Source organism: Eretmochelys imbricata, chromosome 2 (genome assembly GCF_965152235.1).
Source record: "Eretmochelys imbricata isolate rEreImb1 chromosome 2, rEreImb1.hap1, whole genome shotgun sequence".
Classification (NCBI taxonomy): Eukaryota; Metazoa; Chordata; order Testudines; family Cheloniidae; genus Eretmochelys; species Eretmochelys imbricata.
This window is the reverse complement of record NC_135573.1, coordinates 71964189-71980594: the sequence shown is the minus strand read 5'-3', so window position 1 is coordinate 71980594 and position 16406 is coordinate 71964189. Positions and strand designations below refer to the sequence as shown.

Genomic DNA, 16406 nt, shown 5'->3' with positions numbered 1-16406 from the left:
AGTAAGGTGAGGAAATACAAATAAGGAAAGAGAGGAAAAATCCCCTACTGAATATGCATCAAACATAGCGGCATCAGTGTATTATAAAAGTGGCATCACAGCCTGGGGGCAGTAGGAGAGTGAGATGTAGTCCTTGGGAGGTACCAGAATGATGGTCATTGGTGATGATGGGGAAGGTGATGGTGATGAGGAAGATAATGGCTAACACTTCAGGTTGTTCTACAGGGGATGATGTGATTATATGGATGTGTAGATGTACATTCTGTAGTATCTCAATTTACCTTACTGAGTTGGGGTGTTTGTGACTATGCTAAATGTATGAATAAACGATATTTGTAAATATAAAATAGTTCCTATTTTGTGAGTGTTGCAACTGTCCACACTGGGGTTCCCAACTATATAATAATTTGAATAATACTGGACCTGATTGTGGGACAAGAACATGTCGACCATCAAAGTGATAACTGGGGATTCTTAAATAATCAATATAATGAATACATAATCTAAAGATTGAGCACTAGATATTTAAATTTAAGTCAAATTCAGTTACAAGAATGGTAAAAAGGAAACATTAGAGAAAGGTAAACACAAGTGAAGCAAATTTGTTCAAATTTTTTAACATATTTTTTTCTTAATATTAGCTTAGTTCTGAAGAATAATACAGCTTAGTGCCAGTGAAAGCTGCCTTAACCCTGAACAAAAAGGTAGTTCATCTTTGTTTTCTCGACTGAAACTGGCAACAAAGATGCCAGTTGTGATGGTGATTTTTGTAATGTGGATACCTGTCAACTAGGAAGAGGACTGAGACTTCCAACTCTTTTCACAAAAGCCACCAAAAAGCCATCAGATAGTGGTAACTTTGGTTCACTTCCAGCTTGGACAGCTTTTAATGAATGACACAGAACTGACTGATCTAAACAACTATTATCTAGAGACAGTCCAATCCCCTCTATTTTTCTGCATCTATTGAAAAATGTGACTCATTATAACAGTGTATTGGAACTGCTATTTAGTAGGCCAAATCTGAGAGATCAAAATACCCTGCCTATTCTCATAGAGATTGGGTCTTTTCTTTTATCAGACAGTCTAATGACAAAAAGCAACACAAAACTTCTCAAAAGCCAAAGCATCATTAATTAGTATAGTGTGTGAAAAGTTTTCTCAGTGAGCATCAGGTATTCAGGGGCAGAGTGACTTTGTGTTTTTTCTTTCCTTTGTTTGTTTTGTTTTTAAAAAACTAAGTACTGTTTGTGAAAGAAACTGGATTGACAGTTTCGGCATTTTGGGATGTATACGTAGGAGGATTGCCAGCAGATCCAGGGACGTGATCATTCCCCTCTATTCAGCATTGGTAAGGCCTCATCTGGAGTACTGTGTCCAGTTTTGGGCCCCACACAACAAGAAGGATGTGGAAAAATTGGAAAGAGTCCAGTTGAGGGAAACAAAAATGATTAGGGGGCTGGAGCACATGACTTATGAGGAGAGGCTGAGGGAACTGGGATTATTTAGTCTGCAGAAGAGAAGAATGAGGGGGGATTTGATAGCTGCTTTCAACTACCTGAAAAGGGGTTCCAAAGAGGATGTATCTAGACTGTTCTCCGTGGTAGCAGATGACAGAACAAGGAGTAATGGTCTCAAGTTGCAGTGGAGGAAGTTTAGGTTGGATATTAGGAAAAACTTTTTCTCTAGGAGGGTGGTGAAGCACTGGAATGCGTTACCTAGGGAGGTGGTGGAATCTCCTTCGTAAGTGGTTTTGAAGGTCAGGCTTGACAAAGCCCTGGCTGGGATGATTTAGTTGGGGATTGGTCCAGCTTTGAGCAGGGGGTTGGACTAGATGACCTCCTGAGGTCCCTTCCAACCCTGATATTCTGTGATTCTGTGACAGCACTGGAGCGATGTGTGCCTTTTTAAAGGAACTCTGAAAAACTGAGATGAGCAATTCTAGCTAAGGGCCTATGCTGTAGTAATGGCAATTATTTTTTGATGTGAGAACAAGCAGAGGGCTGAATGATCAGGTCCACGCTGGCCAATTTGCACTAATTATACAGCACATTAAGTAGTCTAGCCAATCACTCTCCTTACTCAATGTAAGTGTGGAGGAGCTGGAAGCTCCACTATGCCCAAGCCTCCACTGGTATAATAGGGGCCATCTGTCCCACAGAGTCCACTCTCAGACCCTTGCCACTTAACCTGGCTCCATGTTGTGCGAGTTGAGCAGAGATGATGAGACAAACTGGCAGCATCACAAAATGGAAGTAGCTGGCAGATCTGAGCACTGCTTTTGGTCATAATCCAATGGTATAACTATGTATTTAATTTTAAAATATCACAAGTGACTTGTGCCCAAGATGTTCTCAGAGTAATTGTGAAGTTTAGAGTTTATGGGGACAGTGATTCTTCAGGTCGAGGAATCCAAATACATGCAAGCAAAAACAGGACAAAAATTCAAAATGAGAACATTTAAAAATGTTCCTTTTGAAGCATCTAGTAAATATTTCACTAAACAGACAACATGAACATTCAATTCTTGTGTAAAATTGTAGTGCTAGTAATGATAGGCAATAAATCCACTGAAGTATGAACACAGACGATTTTAACTTCAAATGCCAATTCAGCTTTGGCTCTGCTGCTGTTGTCAACAGGTCCATTATATTTGTTTTGTTGTATTCTTACAGTATGTGTGATATACTTTTTCTTCTTTTTAGTTATCTTTTTCTGTATTATTGCCATGAACCCATTTTTTTCTTCTTCAAATCCATTATCCTTTCCCCACATTCTTGTTTTTTCCTTCTCTTCCATGCACTCTTATTCACCACCCTTCCACGTCTATACACATTCACTATGAAGCTAACCCTCGTCTTCATTGTGAACATAAGGGAAATAATACTTAAGGGTGTGTATTGTATTCAATCATGTAGGGAGAATAACATTTCCACCATAATCACCAGTGTCCCAATTTGAAAGCATCATTTTTGTATCTTAACATGAAAGATATGAGAATTGGAGAATCAGTTATATAAAGAGCTCTGGAATATTGTGGTTCTTCAGTCCAAGTGAAATTCAAACAGTACCCTATAGGCAAATTAACAGAACACACTAGATTTACTGGCTCACCCTTGCAGGAGTTTAATACCCAGAAAATGTTACTGTGACAAAATTCCTGCTGTACCTTGGTGGCTCTTGTGCTTATTGGCAGATTTGCTCAACTTGGAGCTTCACGGCAACCCTCAGCTTGGCCGTTTTTCTGAACCCACAGTCCAGGTCGACTCCTCCTGTGTCTGACCAGGAGTTGGGAGCATTTGGGGGAAACCTGGGCCCACCCTCTACTCCGGGTTCCAGCCCAGGGCCCTGTGGAATGCAGCTGTCTAGAGTGCCTCCTGGAACAGCTGTGAGACAGCTACAACTCCCTGGGCTACTTTCCCCATGGCCTCCTCCCAACACCTTCTTTATCCTCATCATAGGACCTTCCTCCTGGTGTGTGATAATGCTTATACACCTCAGTCCTCCAACAGTCCACGTTCTCACTCTCAGCTCCTAGTGCCTCTTGCTCCCAGCTCCTCATACACACACCAGAAACTGAAGTGAGCGCCTTTTTAAAACCCAGGTGCCCTGATTATCCTGCCTTAATTGATTCTAGCAGCTTCTTGATTGGCTGCAGGTGTTCTAATCAGCCTGTCTTAATTGTCTCCAGAAGGTTCCTGATTGTTCTGGAACCTTCCCTGTTACCTTATCCAGGGAAAAGGGACCTACTTAGCCTGGGGCTAATATATCTGCCTTCTATTACTCTCCTATAGCCATCTGGCCCGACTGTGTCACAGTTACTAATTAATAATTACTATTGAGAACCAGCTAACTGCTGTCTTAATTCTTTTCCCAGAGTTTATTCCCCACATCAGTTACAGATTCATGTGAATTCTCTTATATCAAGTACATACATAATTATTAATATTAGAGAACAAGAGAAGATTTGATAATTTATTTTATTAACTAATAGTAAATGTAATCATTAGTATAGGAATATATTTCATTTCAATGTTTGAATATTCCACACTTCAGTTACCCAATATTCAATTTGTTTAACATCCGTAAGTTGCCAACTGAGACTGTCTGCCATGCAAAATATAATCTTTTTTTACTTACCTGGTGCGCTCATTTCACTTTCCACTCTGGCTTGTCTATTTTATTCATGTTTTGCATCTTTTCATAACCCTAGACTATAGGTACTCTTGTTTGTACAATACCTAGCAGACTGGGTCCCTGGTCCTAATTAGAGCCCTTAAATACTACTCTAATAAAATAATAATTCAGTTTCAATAAGCTATGTGGGCAATATTTTCAAAAGTGACTGATAATGAGGTGTTGGTGCCTCAATTTTTGGCTGCCCATCGTGAGACACCTCTAAAGGGAATTAAGTTTTTAGAGGGTTGGTGGTCAGTACTTTCTGAACATCAGGCTCCATTAAAGTGTCTCAGTCTGGGTACCCAAAATCACTAATCATTTTTGAAAATCTTGAGTTGCTAGGACTGCTTCACAGGCAGACATTTAAACAACATGTGAATCTCTTATGGTTGTTGTGACGGAGTCTCCTTTCCATGGGTAAACTCAGTTCTACAAGTTTACAAAGAGTATTGTTCAAATATCAGACTTAGCTCTCATAGGTTTTCTTAGAACTGTGAAACTTTCATGACACATTAATCTGTGATGAATAACTAAAAATTATAATGTTTCTTGCTTCAACATTATATGTTTCTAGTATAGGTGTCTGTCTGACTTATGGATAAACATGAGCTCCTTTCTCGTGGTTTCTGCAATCTTCATCTTGCCCACAAATTCACCTTGTTGCCTTGGATACTGCATTCTGGCTGTTCTTCACTAAATGATACCTATCTGAGAGAGGTAGGCAGGGTATAATATAGAACAGCCTCCAGATGTAGAACCAGCCTGAAAATGGGGAAGCCAGAAGCCACTGCTTTGCAGCCTCCCAACTCTGTTGTGCCCAGCAATTACTGCATGTAGCACACAGTGTAGACCATTATACGCATTCACTCTAAGTTACTTGTAAATAGCATTGGTTTAATTTGGGGTGGGGGGGCTGAATTTCTACTACAATTTCCTCTTTCTCGTTCTGCACTTACTTACATTTTACTGTGGGCCTACATACTCCTTTGATACTTTTGCTTTCTCCCGTAGAACTAGAATCACTTCTATGAAGCTACTCCTGTTTATGCTACTGGAGGATCTGGCCCTTAATTGTTAGCTTGTCAGCCTTACTGTCAGCCCTAAGAGGCATCCACAAAATACATCTATTCTCTTAAATTCATATGCATAACTTAAGGCTTTAGTAGCTCAGTAACCACATGTTATGATAATCTTCTATTTTGGAAACCTTAGTGTGCAGGACAAATTGCAAGTTAGAACCAGAAAGAAAACTAAACAGAATTACACCAAACAAAGAAATAAAAACAAATGCAAAGAACAGCCTCTTTTGGGTTACTCTGTGTTTTATACTACTCAGTCCATGAAAAACTACTAGCTATTCATACCAGTCCTTCCAAAATTTTCCATTAATTCTCCTGATTTAAATAACTTTCAGTTTGCAAACAAGTCAACATTAATTTCACTCAAAACATATCTCCTTTAACAGTCCAAATTTATGAAGTGTCGTAGCTGTGTTGGTCCCAGGATATTAGAAAGAAGGTGGGTGAGGCAATATCTTTTATTAGTCCAATATTTTATTATTTATTGGACCAATAAAAGATATTATCTCACCCATCTTGTCTCTCTGAGCAGTCCACTCCCAGTTCTTGAAACAAAAGTTCATTCAAGAATCCCGCATGCATTGGGTTCTTCTTAACATGACCCCAGTTACATGATTTTAGTTTTTTTTCCCCAAAGTTTAGCGTTCTAGTCCATTGGTCTTAAATCTGTAACAGTCAGTTTCAGAGGTAGGCAAACTCACTTGGTCTGATTGGTATAACAGGGCCTTTTGCCCTAGACAATACTGGAAAAAAACACAAGACACTGGGAATATGGTTTAACTAGGCTGTAACTTTATTAAGTAGCTTATCTGGGAACTATCCACCAATTACTCATCCAGTATAGGTCATCCTTTCTTTGTAATCCATGATATCTGGTGGGGCCTGCCATCAACCCCCTGATCCTCATGCTACATCTGGTCCCTGCGCTATTTCAGTGCAGCGTATTAGCCTCCTTTGGGTGCAGTGGATCCAATAAGCTTAGGCTGTACTTTCTCTCCAACCCATCAGCCACAGAGCCCATCTCCTCCCCTTTTCAAGACACAAAGAGGGGTGGGGATTTACAGTCCTTAAAGGGCCAGAATTTTTCTTTCCCCTGCTGGTCTACACACACCTCTAAAGCTCAGGAGGGTTGTGGGAAGCATTTGCAAAAGATATCCATCCCAATTTTGCAGTCTGAAGAGGTTTGGCTAGGTTTCTGATAAAAACCATTCAAATATTCAGATTCTTGATCAAACCAAATCAGCTTGAAATCTTTTGATATTTGCCTGCCCCAATCTTAAATTTGTTTTTTGTATAGATCTTGCTTTCGCTTCCATTTATTTATTTTTACAGAATTTTGTCTATCTGTGTTGGAAAAAAAGGTGTTTTTAAAGTGTTCTTCTCCTGATAAACATTAAGGACTGTCTTCAGAAGAAAATATGTCCAGTTTCCTATCAGATGCCTGTGTGAGGTCAAACAAGTCCCCAAATACTGTTTTGTTTTTCCTGTTTTGGTTTGGTTTGGGTTTTTTTGTGGCTTTAGTGACCCTACACATGCTTATATAATGAGGAAGCCAGAAAGAGCTTTCAATGATTTTAACACTAAGAAGGTGGACAAAACGAGTCACAAATATTTTGGAGAACAGTTTTTCTATTAGGCTTCTTAAAGGTGTAGTAGAGTTCATTTAAAATAATACAAAATACTGCCTTTTAAGAATTTATTCTGCATAGAACCACCATTTACCTTAGACCACTAGTTCACTAAGAATAAACTTCCTACAACAGAAAAGATTTCTGATGGGTGAACATTGCAAATTAGCAGTTTTCTGAGGTAGATTTGTTGATTTCCTCAGTTATACGTACTCCATCCTCCATTTATTATAGGCAAATAATCTCTTATTTGCCATTTCCATTTATGAATGGCAGTTTTATGGGCTGGAGTTTTTATTTTAACTTTGAGGAGTGGAACCAAGTGGTGTGAATTTGTTTGTAATATATATTAATTTTGTAACGTAATTTAGGCTTTGTACACTTTTATATAAAAACATTTACAAGAGATTTTCAACCAGGCCTCTGTGCATGTGACAACTGCATAGTTACAAAAACTAGAAACAGACTGTGTTCTTTAACATGTGATGACTCTGGTGATTGATAGGAAAGGAAGTGGGGGACAACAGAGATACCACAATTGATACAACCTGATATACATGTGAGTAATCTCACTGGATGAGCAGTAATGCCCAACAGATCACACAAATGGAAAAGCTAAAGATGAGGAGTTCTGGCCCAGATTAGTTTTTGTTTCTATGTTATCCTTATCAGGTATCACTATAATATCTTGGTGTCCAAAGGCTTTTTGTGAGAGCAGTTTGCTGGCCTAAATGAAGTAAGTTTGTGGTCTCAGCCCAGTTCCTAGTGTACGTGTATTGGCATCATAAAAATTACATCCTAGTGAGAACTAATTGACACCCAAGAAGGCAAACTGGGTAGAGAGGCCAAAGAATTAATGGGTTTGGATAGCGAATTATTCCTTCATCCCTAGAGTTGCTACCTAACCAGGAGAAAGTCACAATTATAGGGCAGGGTAGGCAAGTGTGTTTATGCTGTACCTGGTTGTGGCTAAATACAGGGGTATAGTCTTCAGGCTTGCAATCCAGCATATATCACCGGAACATTTTAAAAAGTGTAAACAAAATTAAATAGCCTTTACCCAGAGATGACAAAGCCCTGGCTGGGATGATTTCGCTGGGGTTGGTCCTGCTTTGAGCAGGGGTTTGGACTAGATGACCTCCTGAGGTCTCTTCCAACCCTAATCTTCTGTGATTCTATGATTTTATGATTAACTGATGTTAACACGTTGGAAATGAGAACTTACTGTGTCAAGTATTAGAAAGACGAGGTGAGTGAGGTAATATCTTTTTGTTGAATTATATGTAAAGTATTAACATGCAGGATTCAATCCATCCCTGCTGTCTCCCCATCCAATACAATGGATTTGCTCATGACTGTTCTTTCTATACTTACATCATTCACTTTGATCACAAATAGAGAATGTACGTGGCATATGTATTTTCCCCGACATCCTAAATTCAGTAAATCCAAATTCTCAATGATTTCAGTGTGTTGACCTTACCTCACACATCATTTCCTGCCTTCATCTGTCCACCTGTGGGGAAAGAAGAAAAGCAGAGGCTCTACAGAAGGCTCTACAGAAGGCTCATGAAGCGTTGCCCTGTGTCTCTTTACACCCTTGCATGGGCACAGAAAAAGCCTGTAGTTTGGCTCTTTATTTAGGCTATTGCCAGATTATTTGTTCTACAGATTAGGCAGAAAGCTAATAGGAGACCTATTCACTTTGCAGTGTATGTGTCCTAATTTTATATTATATTTATATCAAATAGACACACACACACATAAATACAATAAAATCATAAATACACATATGGATATATACACGCACACATACACAGGAGTATGTGCATGTGTGTACCCATGTGTGTGTTTATAATTAGATGTGGCTTTTGAGCTGTGAATTTTATGCACTCATAGATGTAAAGGCATCAAAAGTTGTGTGTACATATATATATATGCATCTCTGTGAATGGTATATGTGTACAAGTGAAATATAATGGTCAAAATTATGTAAAGTAGCTAATATTAAATGTTATCCCAGAATGAAGATGGGCAGACGAGCCTATAAAATATTTCGTACTTGTCTTTTTGTAAATATACATAAGCAAGACTAATGTATAAGTCTGCAGTATATAAGCTCTATACATTGAGTTTTAAGAAAGCATAATGCAGGGAAAATGTTGATGTTATGTTATAAATATTGATTCACCTGTTACTCAGGCAAGATTATTTCAGTCATTGCTGTTCATTCAACAGTATCATAAAAATGAACAAATGAGTTTTAGATTGGGACAAGAACTCCATATTTTCTCTTCTTGTTTCACCTGCAGCATGAGTTTCTTGGGATTTGACAGTTTATGACAAGACAGGATGATGTGGGGGATGTAAACTATTCATAGAAGAATTAATGTAGATATTGTGGCAGGAAATATTAAAACTAACTGAACTTGATTTAACTTTTTCAGGAAAGAACGGTAACAATTAGAAGACAAACTGTAGGAGGATTTGGATTAAGTATAAAGGTAGTATGCTTTTTTTGTTTGTTTTATTTTTCCACAGGTTGCACAAAACATGTTTTTGTCTTCTAGTTAATGTATTTTAATGAAGGCAAATTGTATTTCACAGTACATGAAACAATAGCACAAACAAATTCTAAAAGGGTTAGTTAAAATATTTATTTACTGTCACAATAGGCAATCAGTGGAAACATTGCCTGGTGGAATGGAATGGATGGAGGTCACATCCCCTTAAGATTGAGGATGCGGGTCTCTCTAATAAGATTTTACATGAAAATGAAACAGGGTATGCAACTGCACCAGACTGTTCTTTTGTTCAAAAATACTCTAATTCAAGTGCTTGTTAATGAATGCTAAATTACAGTGGCAGGCACAGGGAACCGCTAATGAGTTCATCATCAATTCTGTTACAAATAATATCACATTAATTCACTTTTAGTCATTAATAAGACTGGAAGTGTTATTGTTTCTTCATATTGTTTATTTAGCTGTAGATGAGACAACAGCAGCAATGTATCGAGCAACTTTATTTTCTTCATTCCTTAGGAAGATTTAAGGGACATTAAAGGCCTGTGTGAGCTCTTTCTTAAAAGAGAGGGAAAGAGTTAAGCATTTTGAATACCTTACTTCAACCTTGAATCACAGTGTAGGTAATATGTCATTAATTTTATCTTTATTCTAAACACAGCACTCTTCAGCTTTAAGATAGCAGTGGAGAAAATCAAATATACTATGTATGAGTGCAAAAGAGCCTTAAGTTATGCATATGAATTTAAGAATATAGACTTATTTTGTGCATGTGTCTTAGGGCTGACATTATGTCCCAGAGAAAGAGAGGAATGTGCCCTTCCTTGTATTGTCATTGATAATAAAATTGCTGAATAGAAATATTAGTTCTTAAAATGTGTCTTGATGCTTTGCTTTTATCTTATTGACCCCGAAGGACCCCCCGACACACATGGAAAACTAATTGCTATTTTGGGCCCAAAACTGCTTATGAACTAAGTCAATGGCAAGCAAGTTGTTCTCCTGAAATGTTGTTATGTGTTGTTGTTTACTCAATAATCATAAAGTACGGCATGTCATTGTCAGGTTACTAATAGGATGAGTGAAATTGTGTTGCTAGTATAAGAAAAAAAACAGTACCTGGGCCTAGAAGTCAGGATTTTTGAGATTTGGAAGGTGAACTTTGTATGAAAACTCACAAAAACAGTTTGTTGTTTTTTTTTTTAAGTATACAGTACTATGAAGTCACTTGTAGAATGCAAAATTTGGGGGTGGATAGGTTGCAATAATCTTATTATTTAAGTAACAGGCAAATAGTAACAAATAAAATAACATTACTGAACATAAGTGAAAGAGTCCTTGGGAAGTACGTTATCTCCACTGAAATATGTACATTGCTCTCAAGGAGTTTTCCTGGAGAGTACATGACCATTATAAACTACTAAATGAAAAGGTTCTACTTTAGAATATCTGGAAAGTTTTGATCTCTAAGCTTGTAAACTCTTTTGGGCAGGGACCATATTGTTGTTGTGTTTGTAAAGTGCTTAGCCCCAGTGTGTCCCAAGCCCCTGATTAAGGCCTCAAATTGCTAGTGCAATACAAATAATAAATAATAATCATATGCCAAGGGAGTTGGAACAAATTGTAGTAAAGTTGCTGAATCATGCATTTAAAATACAAGAATTTTTTTTTCAGATTATATAACGTATTATGTTTTATTTGTATCACACAGAGAATGTCAATCAGAATTGACTCTAATACAGGGGTGGGCAAACTTTTTGGCCTGAGGGCAACATCTGGGCGGGGAAATTGCATGCAGGGCCATGAATGTAGGGCTGGGGCAGGGGGGTTGGGTGTGCGGGAGGGAGTGTGGGGTGCAGGGAGGAGTGTGGGGTGCAGGAGGGGGCTCAGGACAGGGGGTTGGGGTGCAGGAGTGGTGCAGCAGGGGGCTCAGGGCAGGGGATTGGGGCACTTACCTTGCAGCAGCTCTGGTGTGGCAGCGGTACGCAACGGGGCTAAGGCAGGCTCCCTTCCAGCCCTAGGCCTGCACCACTCCCGGAAGTGGCCAGCACCATGTCCCTTTGGCCCCTGAAGTGGGAGGGGGGCACAGGGCTCTGCACGCTGCCCTCGCCTGTGGGTACCTCCCCGAAGCTCCCACTGGCCACAGATTGCCATTCCCAGCCAATGGAAGCTGTGGGGGGCAGTGCCTACTGGTGAGGGCACCACATGGAGCCATCTGCCCCCCCCCCGCCCCCGGGGCCACAGGGATGTGGTGCCGGCCACTTCTGGGAGTGGTGAGGGGCCCACAGTGACACGGGGGTGGCAATCCCACAGACCGGATCCAAAGCCCTGACAGGCCAGATACAGCCCGTGTGCCGCAGGTTGCCCACCCCAGCTTTAATAGCTGCTAGCTGATGGTCCATAATTTCAGACTAGAAATAGGACCTGTATTTTTAAGATAGGGACATTAACCACTGGAACAATTTACAAAGGAATATAGTGGATTCTTCTTCACTTGAAGTCTTTAGATAAAGATTGCATGGCTGTGTGTTTAAAAAGCTTTTGCTCAACCACAAGAGATGGTCTTGATGCAGAAACTCCAAGGCTGAAGTCTGTATTATGCAGGATATCAGAGTAAGTGACCATAATGGTCCCTTCTGACTTTAAAATCTGTGAACTGCGGCCCTATTATATAACGTAGTTTATAAACATATAGGAAGACAGAGAGTCATAAGATTCTTAGATTAAGAAGACAAGGGATGTAGAGAGGGTTGGGATAGGGATACAGTCAAATATTATATGCACACATAGCGAGATAATATATATTTTATCTATGTTTGATAATGAATCAAATATCTCCAGGACTATACCAAAATGTTTCTCAACTTGATCTGGAATATTGGTATTCCATACAAAGGTTGCTATCTATCTAGTTATTCTTCTTCCTGTTGGTGGACAATAGTGTTTTTCCATGACTCCCACACTTTTATTAGCCAACAGGTGAGAGTAGGTAGGATTCTTAACTCTTTTTTTTTTAAATGTGTGCTTTAGCTCTTCCTGAAATACAGATAGAAATATTGACAACATATCCAAAAATCTTCTATTCGGACCCAACTAAAAGGAAGAAACTTTGGAAATCGTATGAGATCATGTTCTATCCTGTGATTTCCAGGCCTATCCTTGAGCCTTGGACAGCTACTGACCATTCGTGTTTCCCTTCATCTGTGGTACAACACAAAGATCCTTCTAACCACATTGATTCATAGAATTTAATATTTTAAGGCCAATAGGGACAAGAATGATTATCTCGTCTATGGGAATAACACAGCCCACAGAATATCAATCAGTAATTTCTTCATCGAGCCCATAACTTCTGTTTGAAGTATAGTATATCTTTTAGAATGATGGTTAGTCTTAAATTTAAGACTTCAGGTGATGGAGAATCCACCACATCCCTAAGTAAGTTGTTTCAAGGTTAATTACCCTAATGGTAAAGAATTTGCACCTTATTTCTAATCTGAAATTGTCTAGCTTCAACTCCCAACCACTGGATTTCATTATACTTTTTGCTGCCAATTTTTTTTAAAGTGCTATATACTATGAAAAATCTTTTCTCCGTATCCGTAATGGTAGAGCATGACCAATTCATCTCTGAATCTTCTCTTGGATAAACTAAATGGAGCTTCTTAAGTCTTTCACTATATGGCATATTTTCCTGGCCTCCAGACAGACCTTTTTCTTATGAGCAGAAGGAAGATAGGTTATAATCCCCTTGGAATTCAGTGCTCCTTGCCTAGCTGTTGGTTAGTAGTCTTTGGGGAAAATCTCCCCCATTGCATTACCACTGGTGCAGCTCCATCAACAATTGCAATAGAGGGAGAATTAGTTTAGCTCAGTGGGGGACTGCATGAATGACTAAGTACTTCTCAGTGTAATAGCATAAGAATGAAGATTTTTTTTCAATTTATATTGTCTACTTCTGTAGTTTTGACATCACTTTGAGATCAATTGTTTTATGTGTGACTAAAGGAAAGCTGATGTGTTTCTTTGCAGGAATGCAGACCCAATTTCTCCTTAGACCTTGGACCTGATCATGATGTCAGTGAAGTCAACAGCAAAACTTGAATTGACTTCACTTGGAGTAGAACTGGGCTCCTTATGTAGTCTCTGAGGTCAATTATGTGAAACAAACTTCAGTCAGTAGTTCAGATGGATTTATTGTCTAAAACTTTTACATCTCCTTCCAAACACCCATTAATGAATAGTTGTGATAAAGGATGAGCCCGGAGTGAGATTTAGAGATTGATGAATGAACTGTTGTAGGTCAGTCATGTTTTCATATCTTACTGAGAAGATTAAATTGCACAGATTCGGAGAGCTATGTTGCGAGGTGTATAACTTTTGAAAGGACATTGTGCTTCTCAGTAATCTGACAGAGTGTAGCATTATCACTGAAGGAGGCAATAAGATTGATAGTTCATTAAAGACATTAAGCCTTACAGTTATAATATTACTCCTGGCTCTCAGAGACCTGTACAATATTCTTTCCTCCCTTGTTTTGATTATTCTTTTTTACCAAATATTCTGCATAAGAAGGCAGCTGAGTATGAGTTTGTTAACTAAGGGAGGTGTTTGGGGAAGAAAATGCACATCACAACAGACTAGAGACCAGTTATTAGAATGATTTTGTGGGTTCAATTGTGCCTGGCTCCAGGCCAGTGGTACTAGATTTCACAAAGCTAGCAGAGCTTTGTTCCAGTCAGAAGATCCAGCCTCATGTTTCACAGAGCAGGGAGAGAAGTTCATGCTGAACCTTGTCAAAGAGCATATTAACAGCCATGCTCCTCACTGCTCTGAGGCATTATGCCCTAGGCATAATAACCCCAGTAGCTTCCATGGGTTGTTACTTACAAGTAGAATTTAAACCTATATGTGTGTGTTGATCTACTAGGGAGTTTTGGGGAGAATCAGGGTTAGTATTGCAACAGCGTCTAGCAAGATGCCACATGGAACATCTGCAGATTTCCAAAATCACTTACAGTATAATCTGATGCACAATATTATATATGAGAGGCTGGCCATTTCCCGTCTCCTTTGAGATTCTTGTCTCTCATACTATGGGGCTATACCTCCTTTGACTAACCTTTAGGCTGGTGTCCTCTGGTGCCTGTGCCATGACTAAGACACAGAGAGGGATGTTAATTGTTAAAGGTTGGGATAAAATTTGTTGAAGCAAGTGGGTGTAACTGTTGCCTTCATTGAAAATCATAGAAACAGGTTTATGAATAATATCAGTCTGGAAGTATTTGAATAGGTGTGTATGTGGGGAGACAGCAGAGAAGCATACAGAAACAGATAGGGAAGGAATCTGCAGACAACCTAGACAAGCATTGTGTGTGGCTCTGGGAGAAGCCGAGAGAGGTTCTGGGTCAGGTACAGGCTGAAAGAGGCTTATAAGAATGAGAAAGGAAACTGTCTCCTGTTGTTTGATTCCTCCTATGTTCAGGGAAACAGCACTTTGTAAATAAATAAATCAAAATTGCATCAGAGAAATACCTAACTCCATCACCAATTTCTCCTTCCAGTTGGAACAACTTACAAGGCCTAACATGTTTGGCCTGCTGCTCAGGCCAAAAGGAGTAATATTATTTTACTCTCTGAAGTATTGCTTTATACTCCTTTAAGCACCTATTTATATAGTGTTAAACAAGTTGTAGGATACTGCAAGGCCTGGTCTAGCTGGTCCAGAGGCAGCCTCCCTCCTCCCTGTGGACCAGTGCTTGAGAGAGGGAGGCAGGCAGGCAGGTCAGGCTGCTGTGAAGGAGGAACTGATGAAATATCTGTGGCAAAGGAAAACCAAAGTCCTAAGCACTGTGCCTCAGCCCTAAGATGCACTGGGCGCAAGGGCGTGACTGATTTTCTGTGTACTCGTTTTGTCGAGGTTCCTTCCCCACTCTGAACTCTAGGGTACAGATGTGGGGACCTGCATGAAAAACCCCCTAAGCTTATTCTCCACAGTTTAGGTTAAAACTTCCCCAAGGTACAAACTATTTTACCTTTTGCCCCTGGACTTTATTGCTGCCACCAAGCGTCTAACAAATATATAACAGGGAAAGAGCCCACTTGGAAACGTCTTTCCCTCCAAAATCCCCACAAACCCTACACCCCCTTTCCTGGGGAAGGCTTGATAAAAATCCTCACCAATTTGCACAGGGGAACACAGACCCAAACCCTTGGATCTTAAGAACAATGAAAAAGCAATCAGGTTCTTAAAAGAAGAATTTTAATTGAAGAAAAAGTAAAAGAATCACCTCTTTAAAATCAGGATGGTAAATACCTTACAGGGTAATCAGATTCAAAACATAGAGAATCCCTCTAGGCAAAACCTTAAGTTACAAAAAGACACAAAAACAGGAATATATATTCCATTCAGCACAACTTATTTTATCAGCCATTTAAACAAAACAGAATCTAATGCATATCTAATTAGATTGCTTATTAGCCCTTTACAGGAGTTCTGACCTGCATTTCTGCTCTGGTCCCAGCAAAAGCAACACAGACAGAGAGAATCCTTTGTCGTCCGTCCGTCGTCCCGCCCCCCGCAGCTTTGAAAGTATCTTGTCTCCTCATTGGTCATTTTGGTCAGGTGCCAACGAGATTATCCTAGCTTCTTAACCCTTTACAGGTGAAAGGGTTTTTCCTCTGGCCAGGAGGGATTTAAATGTGTTTACCCTTCCCTTTATATTTATGACACGTGTAAAGGAGGAATATAGGCCGGGGGAGTTGCAAAGGCATTGGTAGTGAGTGATTTTTGTTTTGAGGTTGTGGAGAAAATTATGTGTGCATGTAAGTGGCGGTATTTGAATGTGAGACCTGTAAAGTTAGCTGACTTGAGCTGGGTTTTCTTAGCCAAAGAAAGCTCTATTACTTTTGTTGATGATGATGATGGATGAGAAAAACCAAAAAGGATATTTAAAACATAAAGGTGTACATTTATTTAGCAGTTTTGAACAGTT

At 39.4% G+C, this 16406-nt stretch overlaps 1 protein-coding gene across 1 annotated transcript in view; it reads left to right on the top strand.

Annotated features, from left to right (window-relative positions):
- SNTG1 (syntrophin gamma 1) overlaps nt 1-16406 on the top strand; it is a 242913-nt gene that overhangs the window by 17686 nt on the left and 208821 nt on the right. Inside the window, exon 3 of the mRNA XM_077808685.1 lies at nt 9334-9390. Coding sequence (XP_077664811.1) covers nt 9334-9390 — 57 coding nt within the window. The remainder of the gene's footprint in view (nt 1-9333; nt 9391-16406) is intronic.